Source organism: Sander vitreus, chromosome 4 (assembly GCF_031162955.1).
Source record: "Sander vitreus isolate 19-12246 chromosome 4, sanVit1, whole genome shotgun sequence".
Taxonomy (NCBI): Eukaryota; Metazoa; Chordata; class Actinopteri; order Perciformes; family Percidae; genus Sander; species Sander vitreus.
Window position 1 is genome coordinate 10,208,872 of NC_135858.1, and position 14,869 is coordinate 10,223,740.

At 43.2% G+C, this 14,869-nt stretch overlaps 1 protein-coding gene across 5 annotated transcripts in view; it reads left to right on the forward strand.

Moving 5' to 3' along the window:
- The window catches only part of kif21b (kinesin family member 21B), a 66,325-nt gene that overhangs the window by 28,981 nt on the left and 22,475 nt on the right, over positions 1-14,869 (forward strand). For 2 of the 5 annotated variants that reach the window (XM_078248147.1, XM_078248144.1), the window contains exons 5-23: positions 615-749; positions 907-1,131; positions 1,365-1,480; positions 1,864-2,059; positions 3,220-3,409; positions 3,910-3,973; positions 4,580-4,810; positions 5,698-5,821; positions 5,914-6,052; positions 8,106-8,294; positions 9,027-9,226; positions 9,319-9,426; positions 10,139-10,455; positions 10,976-11,159; positions 12,605-12,808; positions 12,950-13,051; positions 13,613-13,778; positions 14,008-14,068; positions 14,304-14,352. In XM_078248147.1, coding sequence (XP_078104273.1) covers positions 615-749; positions 907-1,131; positions 1,365-1,480; positions 1,864-2,059; positions 3,220-3,409; positions 3,910-3,973; positions 4,580-4,810; positions 5,698-5,821; positions 5,914-6,052; positions 8,106-8,294; positions 9,027-9,226; positions 9,319-9,426; positions 10,139-10,455; positions 10,976-11,159; positions 12,605-12,808; positions 12,950-13,051; positions 13,613-13,778; positions 14,008-14,068; positions 14,304-14,352 — 3,000 coding nt within the window. Of the gene's footprint in view, positions 1-614; positions 750-903; positions 1,132-1,364; positions 1,481-1,863; positions 2,060-3,219; positions 3,410-3,909; positions 3,974-4,579; positions 4,811-5,697; positions 5,822-5,913; positions 6,053-8,105; positions 8,295-9,026; positions 9,227-9,318; positions 9,427-10,138; positions 10,456-10,975; positions 11,160-12,604; positions 12,809-12,949; positions 13,052-13,612; positions 13,779-14,007; positions 14,069-14,303; positions 14,353-14,869 lie in introns of all 5 variants that reach the window. The other 3 variants (XM_078248143.1, XM_078248146.1, XM_078248145.1) reach the window with 2 other exon arrangements.

The following is a 14,869-nucleotide window of genomic DNA, read 5'->3' on the forward strand; positions in this document are numbered from 1 at the left end:
TTTTTTCAGCGCAGTGACAAAGAGGTTAACAGAGGTGTCAGGTGGTGATTTAGGGGTAGGGCTACAGTAAATGCTGTCTGCCGATTGTTAAATGGAAGCAGAAAGAGAAGAGAAGAGAGGCTGAATTCAGGAGAGGTCATCCGTGCATTAAATTCCCAAAAATTCTGACAGCTGAAAGACAAGTAGAGACAGATGGGCACTCCTGTGGATGGGAAGAGAGAAAATGTCAAAGCAGGGGGGAGGGAGGAGATAGAAGTGTGGAAGTGATGGAGTGTGGAAAAAGAAAAGGAGTTTGGACAAAAATAAGAGAACATTTTTACGGTTGGCAGCATTTTGAGTGTGTAGGGATGTAGAAAAGACGGATTAAGGAAAGGTTAAAATCAACAAAATGAGTGGTTTCCCACCTTCATGAAATATGCTGACGCAGGTGTTGAGTTCTTCTCAGAAATCAGCAAGTGATCATAGGCGGTGATCCAACAAAATAGCGTGGTGTCAACAATTACCATTTGTTTTTGTTGACTGAGTCTACTTTTTTTTTTATCATAGTTTTCTCTTCTACAGTTCAAACTAAAAAGTCCTAACTAAATGTCCTCCATATTGTGTGTATGCTGCAGCTGCTGCAGTGCCTGAAGCTCGGTGCTCTGTCCCGCACCACAGCCAGCACCCAGATGAACGCCACAAGCTCCCGCTCACATGCCATCTTCACCATCTACCTCTGTCAGATGAGAGTGTGCCCGCAGGCTCAAATGGTGAGATTTGGGGTTAGGAGTGGAGGGCTGGAGAAAAGAAGACAATTAATGTAGTATTACAGTCATCGTTAAAGGTGATGGAATAATCATTTTTTAGTAAGACGCTCAAGTTCATGAACTCATTTTTAATTGTTTTTTTGTCCACCCCTGCTAGCAGAACGGAAGAGGAGGAGGAGGAGGAGGAGGAGAAGGAGGAGGAGGAGGAGGAGGAGGAGAGAACGGGGAGTTGAACGGCGTGGACTCTAGCCCTATCGCTCAGCCGGAGTTCGAGACGCTGATGGCTAAGTTCCACTTTGTGGACCTGGCTGGCTCTGAGAGGCTGAAACGCACAGGAGCTACAGGAGAGAGAGCCCGCGAGGGAATCTCTATTAACTGTGGACTGGTGAGACAGAAATATAAAATTAGTGTGCGTTTGTGGGTGGTATGATAGAAAACGAAGAACATGACAAAACATACATCAGCTCTTCTCCTGTCTGTCTGTACTCAGATATAGTTTGCTTATCTCTCTTCTGCTTTCTTAAATGTCAGCATGTTAATAATATAACTAGTTTGTGATCTGTGTGTGTGTGTGTGTGTGTGTGTGTGTGTGTGTGTGTGTGTGTGTGTGTGTTGTAGCTGGCGCTGGGAAATGTGATCAGTGCTTTAGGAGACCAGGCTAAGAAGGGAGGACATGTCCCTTACAGAGACTCCAAACTTACTCGTCTACTACAGGACTCACTGGGAGGCAACAGGTATATTCACTCACACACACACAGTTGATTCGATTCGATTGAGTCGATTACATTTCTGAAGTTTTTCTAAACAAAATGCCACCGATTTGATGGTTCCAGCTTCTATAAAGTGATGACTTTAAGCTTTCCTATGCCATATGTAAATAAATAAATAAAATAGTTGTTAGTTGCAGCCCTAGTGCTCTGGTTTGGTTATTGACAGAGGTCACAGAGTTTTCCTTAAGCCCTCAGTGGGACACACAAGACATGCTGTAGAGCCGTTAATGTTGTGCCTGCTTATCAAAAGGGCTTCTGTTATGTTCATGCTAACAACAAGACATTCTTAACATTGTTATACTGTATGCACAGTCGTCTGAAAACCTTCACATTTCCTTCCTCTCCAGTCACACATTGATGATCGCCTGCATCAGTCCGTCAGACCGGGACTTCATGGAAACACTAAACACACTGAAGTACGCCAACCGTGCCCGAAACATCAAGAACAAGGTGGTGGTGAACCAAGACAAGACCAGCCAGCAGATCAGCGCCCTGCGTGCCGAGATAGCTCGGCTTCAGATGGAACTGATGGAGTACAAGGCGGTGAGAGATGGAGGGATGGGTGGCAATAAGGAAAAAAGGAAACATTGTGGGGGAGAGAAATGAAAAAAAAAAAAAAAGATTTGAAAAATAAAGACGAGGAGGTGCTCAGAGAAAAAAGATAAAAGGGGCGGGGGAGTGGGGGCACGTTGAAGATGTTTAATGTGGCAGGTTGAAAAATAAAAAAAGACAACACATGGCTGTCAGTGTAACTGATGCAATGAGGCGGTAAGAGAGGGCTGACATAATGGATGAAATTGAGAATAGTAACTGAGCAGAAGACGAAAAAAGGCAACACGAATGGGAGTAAGTAAGGTTGGTATTGAAGGCCGAGTAAGAAAAGCAGAGGTTGCAGCAGCTAATTCTTATATCAAATCAAAGATCTTTACTGGAACACACGCATACATTTATACTTTTACTATAGTGCATGCAGAGTATGAGGAAGATTAATCAGCGCAAACGTCAGCATTTTCCAAAGTAATGCAGAGATATATTGATCCCGTAGCTGAATGTACAGAGAAGCCCCTTACAGTGTATGTGTTCTTTGTATCATGGTTTACATAATACGGACCATTTTGCAGTAAGAAGACCTGAATGAAGAAGAAAATGTGACAAGAAATAGGCAGAAGATTTAAAGAAAGTCTGTAAGGAGTCTTCGCTCCTCCGAGGCCACAAGAAACAAGCAATCATTTAGCAGGGCTGTCAGTCTATTATGCGATTAAGGGTTTTACCACGGTTACTAAAAGGAAGTGAACGCATAACTATGCCCAGGGACTGCGAGCTGACCTCGATGTGGTAATAAGGGATGCAATGTGACTGGAGTCTGGAAGTAATGGAGTGTTTGGTTGGATGGATTGGTGATGTCTGCGAGCCGCGACTGGATTAGACAGTGACTCTCTGTTCGAAGCGTAAACAACAGGATTTTTTCAGCGTTACTCATTCAGAATATGATAATAGTTGCTTGAAGAGCCACAGACAGACCAACTCATTTTAAACAATAGCATTGTGTTTGGTTGGACTGCAACATCAAGTATATGCAAGAGTGTGGATTCAGAATCTGTTTTGTTTTTCAGGTCGTTAAGGACCTGGTATTGTCTTTATTCTTAAAATGCTTCTGATGTTCAGGGTCACGGTCATGCTGACTGTTTTGCTTCTCTGTGCAGGGGAAGCGTGTGGCAGGTGAGGATGGTTCAGAGGGCTTCAGCGACCTGTATCAGGAGAATGCAATGTTGCAGAGAGAAAGCGACACACTGCGCCTCAGGGTAAAGGCCATGCAGGAGACCATTGACCACCTCAACACCCGTGTAACACATCTGCTGGCCAATGAAGTCAGCGCTCTGCTGACCAAGTCAAGTACGTGAGGGAGATATGTAACTGCTCTGAATGTTTAAACACCATACGATCTCTGTTTATCTTAAAGGAGAATTCCAGTCGATTTCAGTGCTGTCAGTAGCAAGATAAATGAAAATAATTGGTGCTGCCTACACCGTGTTATCCTCCTGCTACAGTTTGCACCCAGGAGGCTGAAACAGGGCAAGTTGTAAACGTGCTTTTAGCCTCTTAACATGTTCGAAATTTCATTACAAGTGCCTACCCATGTGAAGTGATTCCTTCCGAGTGAACACAGTGAATCTGACTGCAGTACATGTGAAAGAAATGTATAAAAGTTATGCTAATTCAGCTCTGTTTAGTTCCGGTGTTGAGACGGCAAGACTTAGGGACCGTCTACAAACTACAACACCGAAAAGAGAACTCGGAACAACCGGAATTCTCCTTTTTTAAGTTTGTTTTTTTTATGCATCCTTTTTGCATTGAGTGCTTACCCGAGCCTCCTTCTGATTTTTGACTTCTAGGTGAGGGCAATGAGGAGATCGGGGCTTTAATCCAGAACTACATCCGAGAGGTTGAAGAACTTAGGTAAGAGCTCTAAACCTTGTGGGATGCCTTTATTTACTGCCATCACTTGTAGCATCACACTGACTGAAATAATCAAACCTAAATTTGGGACAGCACTTACTTTACAAACTTCTTGACCTGACTTAGGACATTCTTTGTTGTTTAAAGGAATGATTTGACATTATGTAGGGAGTTACATGAGATGATCTCTGCTATTCTGTTCGTTATGTAGTTGGACCCCTTTAGCCGATTAGCAGACAATGTGACCACAAATGACAATTATGGCGTAATGTTTAATTAGAGTAGAGAAGAGCCATAAGGTCAGTGAACTGACTCAGTAATGTCAGTTACACGACAATATTTAAATTTGCTAATGTTAGCTAAAATAATAATAATAATAGCCATATGCTACTGAACTTTGCAAGGATAAGAATGTGTTCTTTCTTCTTTCGAAAGTTTAATGGTGACTGAAAAAATAGACTCAGTGGCTTTAATTAGCTTGTATTAAGTCAGTTTGAATGTTATTTCTAATTTCAGAATCATTTTTTTCCCTTCTTAGAACCCAGCAGAAAGAAATTATAAATGAAAGAGTTGTCTTTTTCTCCCTCTCTCATGCTTCTCTGTCAGAACCAAGCTTCTTGAGAGCGAGGCTATGAACGAGTCGTTGCGACGGCAGGTGCCCCGACTTTCCTCGCGTTCCCCGTTCCCTTCCTCCGCTCACAGCCCCGCCCCCGGCCACCCCCTTGGCTCCTCCCCTGCTCCCTTGTCCATGGAGGCGGAGATGACGGACGTGTTGCGTCGGGCCAAGATGGACATCGAGAGGCTGAAGAAGAAGGAGAGGAGGCAGAGGAGAATGAGGTGAGGGGAGAATCACGTGATAATGTGAACACTTTATACAATATAAAAGAAATCCGGACAAAAGTCACCGGAGGAGCCAAGTCCACAGAGTTCCAGGAAGCTCTTCTGTCCTCATACATCTAAACATCTCAGCTTGATGTACATTTGATTTCTCATTCGTTCCTCTAATCCCTTTCCAATAAATTATGCATGATGAGCACATCATTGTTCATGCCCATATACTCTTCCCTCCTCATTGCTTCTCTCCTCTAGCTTAAGAGCCACATCACAAGTCGATTAGTGCTTTGGGACGGCCAGCTTCTGAATAGAATTGGGATGCAGCCAGAGCTGAGTAGTAACGCTGGCTTGGACACAAAAAAGGTCTTATTCAGTCGGCCAGTGGGTCATGAGAGAGAAGAGTACACAGCCTAACAGGCTAATTGAGGTTTAATGGGATAGAGATGGAGGTAGAAGAGAATTTAGAAATGGTACGGGTGATAAGCGTAAGAGGGAGTTGTAAAAGAGGGAGCAAAGGGGAGAATAAAATTGGCAATCAAATGGAAAGAGCTGAAAGGGCAGGATGAGCTGAAGAAGACTTTGCTAATGACTTCACAGGTCTGACTTTGCCGTGAGCATATCACTTGGCAACACTCCCAAAGCTTTAATGGTGGTTGTTAGGAGGGTGTGACATCTCACTTACATGAAATATAGAGTGTTTGTAATGCATGGTAATGGACAAAAACACTCATACTACTGTACATGAATTGGATAGACTATCAACTACATTTGAAAAAAGAAAAGGGAAATAATTTGATGATACAAAATATATTGACAAGTGACGTTATTTGTGTCTTTTCTCAATGCCAACTGTCACCTGGCTCAACAAGCATGTTTTTCTGCTCCTGTAGTCCCGAGTTGGAGAAAGGTCTGAAGAAACGAGTGAAGCTGCACACTCACGAGAATGGAGAGAACGGGCAGAGTGGTCAAAATGGACAGAATGGAGAGATCGATTCAGACGACAATTACACTGAGGTATGGTATGCGTAGTGTTGGCATTCATAAGGACAACAAACAAAAACAAACAGAACAGAAAGTCTAATGTATCTGTGTGTTTCTGTGTGTAGGATATCATGTCCCCACTGCAGGAGGAGAGTGGTTGTGATGAAGATGAAGGGGAGGATGAAGAGGAGGGCAGGGAGGAGGAGGACGGGTTTGACAGTGACGAGAGCCTGGTGGATTCAGAGTCAGACTCCGATGAGAAAGGTGTGTTTCTGACAGCTGCTGCTACAAAATTACCAGACCTCTTCCCTCTTTTTTGTGTCCTGTGTTTAACCATGCTAGCGACATGGCTCTATAGATGGTAATGTCTGTCTGTAGGTCGGTCAGTAAGTATCTCAACAACTGTGAAGCCTCTAGCTCACCCAGTAAGAGCGTTCGCATGTTGGCTGAGTCCTGCAGCGGCTTCGGTTCGAATCCGACCTGCTGCCCTTTGCTGCGTGTCATCCCCCATCTCTCTCCCCGTTTTTAGCTTGTCCACTGTCACTGTATAATAAAGGGAAAAGCCCCCCAAAAAATAATCTTAAAAAAAAAAAAAAAAAAAGATTGAACATTAGTCTGGGGAGTCTGCTCTGTATTTTCTCTGCACAAGAGGCGTGATCAATGGGCATAGTTCAAATGACTCAACGCAACTGGATAGTCCTTAAACCAATCAGACCAACGATCCGGGTGACGTACTTTGCAGAGCGAGGCAGAGCCTAAGCCGGTCGGTATTATCCATCCATCCATCTTCATCCGCTTATCCGGGGTCGGGTCGCGTCTCTATCGTCATCGTGTTAAACTCACCAATAGCGCGCCAGGTGGATAAGCCAGTTTGTGATTGGTTCCCGCAAATTTGTAACGGAAGCAGGATAGATAAACGTACAGGTTTCCAGCCTGAGCTGCAGGGCGAAATCAAATCGCCGGCAGATTGGGCTGGGTTTAGATTGCTTCCATGATTCCTTCCATGATTTCATAATGATCTTTAAGATCCCCTGACTTATCCTCTTGCGCCATCTACTGGTCTATATTTCAATTTATTTAAGGTTTATGACCAGATAGTTGCAAAACTAATCAAAATCCCATTAGCCTCAGCTGTACTTTGTGTTTAGACTAAGATGGTGAACATGGTAAACATGTTAGCATTGTCATTATGAACATGTAAGCATGCTAATGTAAGCATTTGGCTTAAAGCATTGCTGTGCCTAAGTACAGCCTCACAGAGCTGCTAACATGGCTTGTCCTATTCAACGTTACCTACATCTCCTTTTTCTTTAAAGGAACACGCCGACTTATTGGGACTTTAGCTTATTCACCATAACCCCCAGAGTTAGACAAGTCGATACATACCCTTCTCATCTCTGTGCGTGTTGTAACTCTGTCTGACGCCCTCAGCGCTAGCTTAGCCTAGCACAGATCCTGGAGGTAACTAGCCTACTGCTCCCAATAAGTGACAAAATAACGCCAACATGTTCCTGTTGTGATTTGTATAGTCACAGGGTGTACAAATAACAAGGTTACTATGCTTTTACTATCTAGTAATGGTTGACTCTATTACTCCAACTCTGAGTGAACTCCAGGAGAACTCTCTGCTCCTCACCACATGGCTTCAGGTGCTGCTAGCAAATCACTCCGCCCAAGTAGCAGAAGTAGCAGTGCCTTGCCTTTCTGAGAAAATAGTTCCCAGTTTGTATACGGTTAGAAGACGGCTGTGTCTCATATGACCTTGTTATTTGTACACATTGTGACTATACAAATCACAACATGTAAATAGGAACATGTTGGCGTTATTTTGTCACTTATTGGGAGCAGTAGGCTAGTTGGAACCGGTTACCTTCAGGATCTGTGCTAACCAGGCTAGCGGTGGGGGCGTCAGACAGAGTGACAACATGCACGGAGATGAGAAGGGTATGTATTGACTTGTCTTACTCTGGGGGTTACGGTGAATAAGCTAAAGTCAAGTTAAGGACATTATGCAGTTTGTCAGGTGGTTGACCGTGAAGACAGAAGAAGATATTTTATAGAATAGAGCTGAATTTGAATGTGCACTCTTATGGACAGTTTCTGAGAGAAGCACAAAGAAGCAACACATGAATCAACCAATGCCAAAGGTTTAGGTTGATGCCAATCACAATAAAACAGACAGTAAATGAAGACTCCGATTTGGTGTGTTTTTGACATTTCCTGCTATTAATTTCATTATCCTAAATTTTTATTTTATTTAAACAACTATTTAAGCTCTTCTTGGCACTCAGTCTGATCTTTCCCTTCCAACCTGCAGCCAACTTCCAGGCGGACCTGGCTGATCTGACCTGCGAGATCGAGATCAAACAGAAGCTGATGGACGAGCTGGAGAACAGCCAGCGGAGGCTGCTGATGCTCAAACTGCAGTACGAGGAGAAGCTCATTCTACTGCAGAACAAGATCCGAGACACTCAGCTGGAGAGAGACCGCGTACTGCAGAATCTCAGTGAGTTCATGCATCACGAGATTTGTAAATTACACCTGGATCGGGGAGTTGTTGATCAGTAACAGGTGTAATTAAGGGTAAAGCATCCAGACAACTAGGGCTTTGTGATCGGCTGTCTAACGTTACACGTCGTAGAGACACGCAGGTAAAACTCTACGTTATGCACAGAGAAGGGGCTCAGACAATAGATTTGTGCTGCAATGTTGTGATTTATTTTTGTTTTATGAAATTGGTATCGCAAAAAGTATCGTTTAGGAACTGGCAGCGAAGTCACGATATTGGTATCGGTACTGGTATTGAATATTTTTTAACCATACCCAGCCCTACTGACAACAGATCATTAAAGGTGCTGTAGGAAGGGTTGCGAAGATCCAGGACTTAGCCAAAGAATTTTAACATCGACAACTTCTCAGTCCCTCTCCCCTTTCCGCTAGAGCCCAAAACAGTCTCCTAAGCCCCTCAAGGGAGAATGAATGCTTGTGCATGAGCAGTGATTGACACGCAGTTAGGCACGCCCCCTAGTCCTGATTAGTGCATCTGAACAGGGAGCTGTGGATTTTTGCAAATTGCACTACAGGCTGTAGGTGGTGCCAGAGGAGCTGGATTTTCTTTTAAATGACCTGCTTCATGTAGTTCTACTCAAACATAGGGTCAGTTTCAGCAAATATGACAAATAGTTAGTTTTATAAGTCTTACCTACTGCACCTTTAACATTATTACATGGCTACACAGTGTCTATGGAGAACTATACAGAGGAGAAGGCCAACCGGATCAAGCAGGACTACGAGAAGCGTCTTAAGGAGATGAATCGAGACCTGCTGAAGCTGCAAGTGGCACAGAAAGAACATGCACGTCTCCTGAAAAACCAGGGGAGGTACGAACGGGAGCTGAAGAAACTCCAGACAGAGGTCAACGATATGAAGAAAGCCAAGGTAAGAGGAAGAAGAGCAATGGGGGAGGAGCGGGAGCATGGATAAATGCCATTGTTTGAGCAGGAATACTGCCTGACCTCTGCTGTTTCCAGGTGACACTGATGAAGCAGATGAAGGAGGAGCAGCAGAGGAGGAGGATGGTGGAGGCAAAGAGGAACCGTGAGATCGCCCAACTCAAGAAGGAGCAGCGCCGCCAAGAGGTCAGACTGCATCTGTTTGTGTGTGTTTATGACAGATATATTTGACACTGCAAGCTGCAAACTACAGTCAATACTACAGTGATCAGAAACATATATTAACATATGTGCTTCAGCGCCCTCTAATGTCTCATGCAGAAATAGAAATATTGGGAAATGAGTGCTAGGTGAGACAGTATGAGCAACGTCTTATATGAGCTTGTTTAATCTATGTTTCAGCTGTTGTCAACATGTTCCAAATTCTAATTTCACAACTGTATTTAAAGAATGACTCATACTGATGAGTGGCTTGCATTGAGGTTTTTCCTTCTGTTTGTCAGCCTGGCACTTTAAAACCCTGCTTTATGGATTATGCACATATTGCACACAGATTGTTGTTATCGCTTCTATGTTTTGAAAATTAGCACATACATACCTTGAATGTGTTCATTTACATCTTTGTCTTCCCTGGAGGAGAGAGCTTATTAGTGAGCATGGAAACATTTACACTGTCATACTGCAGGCCTCATTTGTAGTCCTTTTGTTCAGGGTTTTTATCTTGAGTCTTAAAATCCTTTCATGATCAACACTTCCCTGTGTGCAGCCTGTTGTGCAAAGCGCAGTCTTATTCAGCTCAGGGATCTAATTAATGTTAGAAGAACAATATAAAAAATGTAGAGGAAAAATGATTAACAAACATGTTGAGAGAGCTCTTTCTGTCTGTCCTGTCCATCAGTACCAGATTCGAGCGCTGGAGTCTCAGAAGCGGCAGCAGGAGCAGGTGCTGCGCAGGAAGACCCAGGAAGTGACCGCCCTGCGGCGCCTGGCCAAGCCCATGTCAGACCGCGTGGCGGGGCGTGTGGCCCGCTGGAACCAGACTCCCCCAGTTACAGACTCTGGAGCAGAGTTATCAGCCAGCACTACAGCAAGCAGCTCTGAACCTGAGACTGGGAGGACTGTGAGCGGGCTGGTGAGACAGTGGAACAACAAAAACAATTCGTTTGGATATCTGGCAGAGAGTGAAGGGAGCATGGATGGAACCAGGGTCATTAGGTAAGCTGGGTTGATGTAGTCAATGACCTCTCCTTTACATGTGCATGTGTTAACGCTGTCTTTGTAAGTGATTATTTTTTTTTTTAATAATGACGAAAGGGTCACTTGTGGTGATGAACCTACAGAGAGTTATCACCCGAATCTGGAGCTCCCTTCAGCTTTACAGAGCTTTATTGCCGTCTGGACGCAACTTTACTGTTCTCACTGCTGTCATAGTGTTGTTTTCAGCTGCAGCAGGCAGCTGTTTTCAGCAAAAAAGCTCCAAAAACCCAATATATAATATATCTGCTCAGCACCAAACAGCAGACAGTCACAGTTAGTTACTGGCTAGTAAACATAGTTGAGCATTTAGCAGTTAAGCGACTGATGTTTTTTCTCAGGTGGACACAAACAACACAACCAAATGAAATGAGTAAACTGTTGCTAACAGGTTCACCATATCAACTGAAAAGGTGATATGTCAGTGTTGTGTTGTGGCCAAGTGGCCAAAAAAAAACAGCCTCCCTTTGTCCCTTCCCAGCAGTAGGAAGAAGTTGCAGCGTAAGCCAGCGGGCGTTGGAAGCGTCGGAGTGGCGGGCAGAGCCAGCAGCTTCTCCAAGTCTGCCCGTCAGAAGTGGCAAGCACTCGAGCGTCGCATTATGGACATTGTCATGCAGAGAATGACAATCGCTAACGTGGAAGCTGACATGGATCGCCTTATAAAGGTAGGAATGGCCTTAGCATTTTTATTCTAGATTAAGGTGGAAAATGGTGCTGTTTGAGGCGTTGTTGTTACTGGGATTACACTTGTGGCTATAGAGTAAAATGGTATCTACAGGGCTCTGCTGTTAAACTGGGACATGTTCGTGACCTGTATCACTTGAGACAACGTGGAAAAGTGTTTTGTTATACAATTATCCAAAACCAATATTCACCATGAGATAGGGCTATGCAATCAATCGAATTTTGATCGTGATTTGGATTTTGGCACATAACAATCACAAAAACAATTCTATTGCACGTTACATTTAGCAAGTTCTTATTTTGTCTTGTGTTCTGAAGGGGAATTCTTAAAGTTCAACGGGAAAAGTGTTAAGCAACATTTCACAGTTCAAGGTGTGTCACCGTTGATTTCTTTAAGTTTTTTAAGTGCAATAAATGCAACATCTTTCCAAAAGTCAATGAGTAATCGTGTTAAATAATCAATATCAATCGATTTCAATATTGACCAAACTAATTGTGATTAGGATTTTTTTCCGTAATCAAGCAGCCCTACCATGAGATGTGCAGCAGTATTAGTGGTGATTAAAATAACGCAAGGAATCAAAATTACACGTTTATAGTAGTGGCAGCAGCAGAACTAGTTTCAGAGATTTACATCTTAGTGACTTTTTTGGCTCTCTTCCTCTAATTCAATTCAATTCAATTTTATTTATAGTATCAAATCATAACAGGAGTTATCTCGAGACACTTTACAGATAGAGTAGGTCTAGACCACACTCTATAGTTTACAAAGCCCCCACAATTCTAGTAATTCCCCCAAGAGCAAGCATTTAGTGCGACAGTGGCAAGAAAAAACTCCCTTTTAGGAAGAAACCTCGGACAGACCCAGACTCTTGGTAGGCGGTGTCTGGTGGTGCCGGTTGGGGGATGTGATGAACAGTGGCAATAATAGTCACAATAAAGATAATGGAACAGTGACTACAAATGGTAGTCGTAGTAGTTCATGTCATAGCAGGGCACTGCAGGCCGTTACAGGATGTAGCGTGGCACAGCAGAGTATAGCAGGGTTCAGCAGGACACAGCAGGGCACCGCAGAGCGTAGCAGGGTGTAGCAGGGAGTGCAGCAGGACCACGGCGACAGCTGCAACCAAGATCTTGGTGCCATCCTAATCCAAGGAAATATGCTTGTTAAGTAGTTAACAACTGAAGCCAAAGTGAGTGAGGCTCTTCCTTCCTCCTTTCTCCATAGACGGAGACTGTTGAAGAAGATTGTATGGCATATATATATATATATATATATATAGTAAATAAAGTTTCTAATTGTAGATGTAACTCCCCCTGTTTTGTGTCCTTATCCTGGACATTTGCAGATGTTTTTGTATAAGTAAGTATAGGTCTGACCTTTTTTTTTTTTGCTCTGTGTGCATTTGTGTTTTTGATGAGTCAGAAGCGAGAGGAGCTGACAGTCCATCAGGAATCGCTCTCACATAAGAAGGAGGTACTAATGGCAGACGGAGAGGGACCAGAAGCAGAGGACCGCCTCCTTCAGGAAATTACCGAGGAGATTGAGGTGCTGAACGCCAACATAGACTACATCAATGACAGCCTGTCTGACTGCCAGGCCACCATCGTACAGATAGAAGAGACCAAGGTAAAACACACACACACACACACACACACACACACACACACACACACACACACACACACACACACACACACACACACTAATGTTTGCAGTCCAGCTGTGAGAAGTGAGAGGAGTCATGCCTAGGATTGTGTTTTCCTGCAGGATGAGCTGGACTCAGTGGACACCTCAGTGGTGATCAGTTCCTGCTCTCTGGCTGAAGCACGCAACCTGCTGGACCACTTCCTGAAGGCTTCCATAGACAAAGTGAGTTATCATAAAGGTGTTGTGGGGGCTGTGAAAACTTAAAAGTCCATAGGTGGGTTTGCAGGTGGGCTTGCAGACTTAGAAACATTTGTAAAACCAATAGTGTTGAAACTGTTTAAATCCGCACTCTTGAAGGTGTGAAACAAAAACAAAAAAGATAAAAGCATATACAGACTTATTATAAGTGTTTAAATACCGTAAAATAAATTAGTTTTTTACTGTTATCATATCATGCCACTGGCAAACATCTAATTATGTTATTTGTATGTATTGATGTTGCAATGTCCTGAAGTGGAATGGACAATGGATTGTGGTTCCATCCAGTGGTGTCTCTTTGTACTGCAAGATGTTGTCACGGGTGTATTTCTTGGTACAAAAAAAATCAAATCACCCTTCAGAAGGCCAAAACACTTTATTAACTAAATAGTCTCATTTCCTGTTGTATGATTAATACCTAGTCTAAACGTTGACTCCTACAGTACATTGTGTGCGTGCATGGGTGCGAGTGTGTTTGTGTGTGCATTATTATTTTTGATTTGTCTGGTCACTGTGTGTACACAGAGTTTACAGGTGGCTCAGAAGGAGGCTCAGGTCCGACTGCTGGAGGGTCAGCTGAGACAGACAGATGTGATTGGCTCATCTCACAATCACATAATCCTTGATGCCCTGCGAGAAAAAGCAGAATACATCCCTGAGCTCCAGGCTCTCATCCACAATGTACAGCAGGGTGAGTGGTGTTTTTTGTTTATGTTTAGGGTCTATCTGACAGTGTGTACTGTACGACTTTATTCTGTATGTTCCCTTGGCTTAATCTGATTGAGAGAATATATTAAAACAAAAAAATGCACAGTATAAAACGTGGTAGTGGATTAGGTTTTGTCACACACAGACTTAGCAAGTGACAGTGTATGTACGGTGTGCAGGCGGCTGACAAGGTTTGTTTTGTGTGCTTTCAGAAAATGGTTACGCCAGCACAGACGAGGAGCCCTCTGAGTTCAGCCAGGCGTCTGACAGCAGGTGAGACTGCAGTCGCCCACACAAAATCCTCCTCTCACTCTGACCCATTTTCTTTTTTTTAAGTATTTACCACAATGTGCTAAAGTTGGTCTTATTATGCAAAAAACATAGTGTTCATCCTGGAATATTTTTTATCTGAAAAATATGAACATTGTACTATGTACATTCCTCATTCCTCTTTGTATCCATGCATATTTCTCTAATTCTTATAATCTCATGTCCTCTCTTTCTGCAGTGTATCTCAAATGAAAGAATCCAACAGCCAAGATGATTTCAAAATAAAGGTACAGCTGAATTTGAGTTGTTGAAGTGCATATTGTAATTGTTATTTGGCTGTTAGAGATTGAAATCCACATTCTTCTTCTTAACACAACAAAAGCGTCTAAATCCACATGTCAACATTACCTCCATGTTTTATTTCTCAGAATAGCTCTAATTCCCCCCCCCCGTGTCAGGGTTTAAAACATCAGGTAGTGCTGCGGCTTGCAGTACTCAAGCCTGTCAGACCTTTATGAATCATGATGGCACTGCATGTTGATGGAATTAGTGTTTTTTTCTGAAGTGTGATTGTGTATAGACCCTCTATTTTTCACTGTCAACACACATGCCACAGTTTGTCTGTCAGAGCAGCTGCCATTTTTGTTTGGAACCATGAGATGGCAGTATAAGCAAACACTTTAAAATTCTTCTGCTTACTAAAGTGATTTTCTGAAGAGGAACCCCTGATTTGACACCAACCCCTCCTGTCATCTTGTTAATGCTGTGTGAATTTTTTGCCTTTATTGGGTTTTTGATCTTATT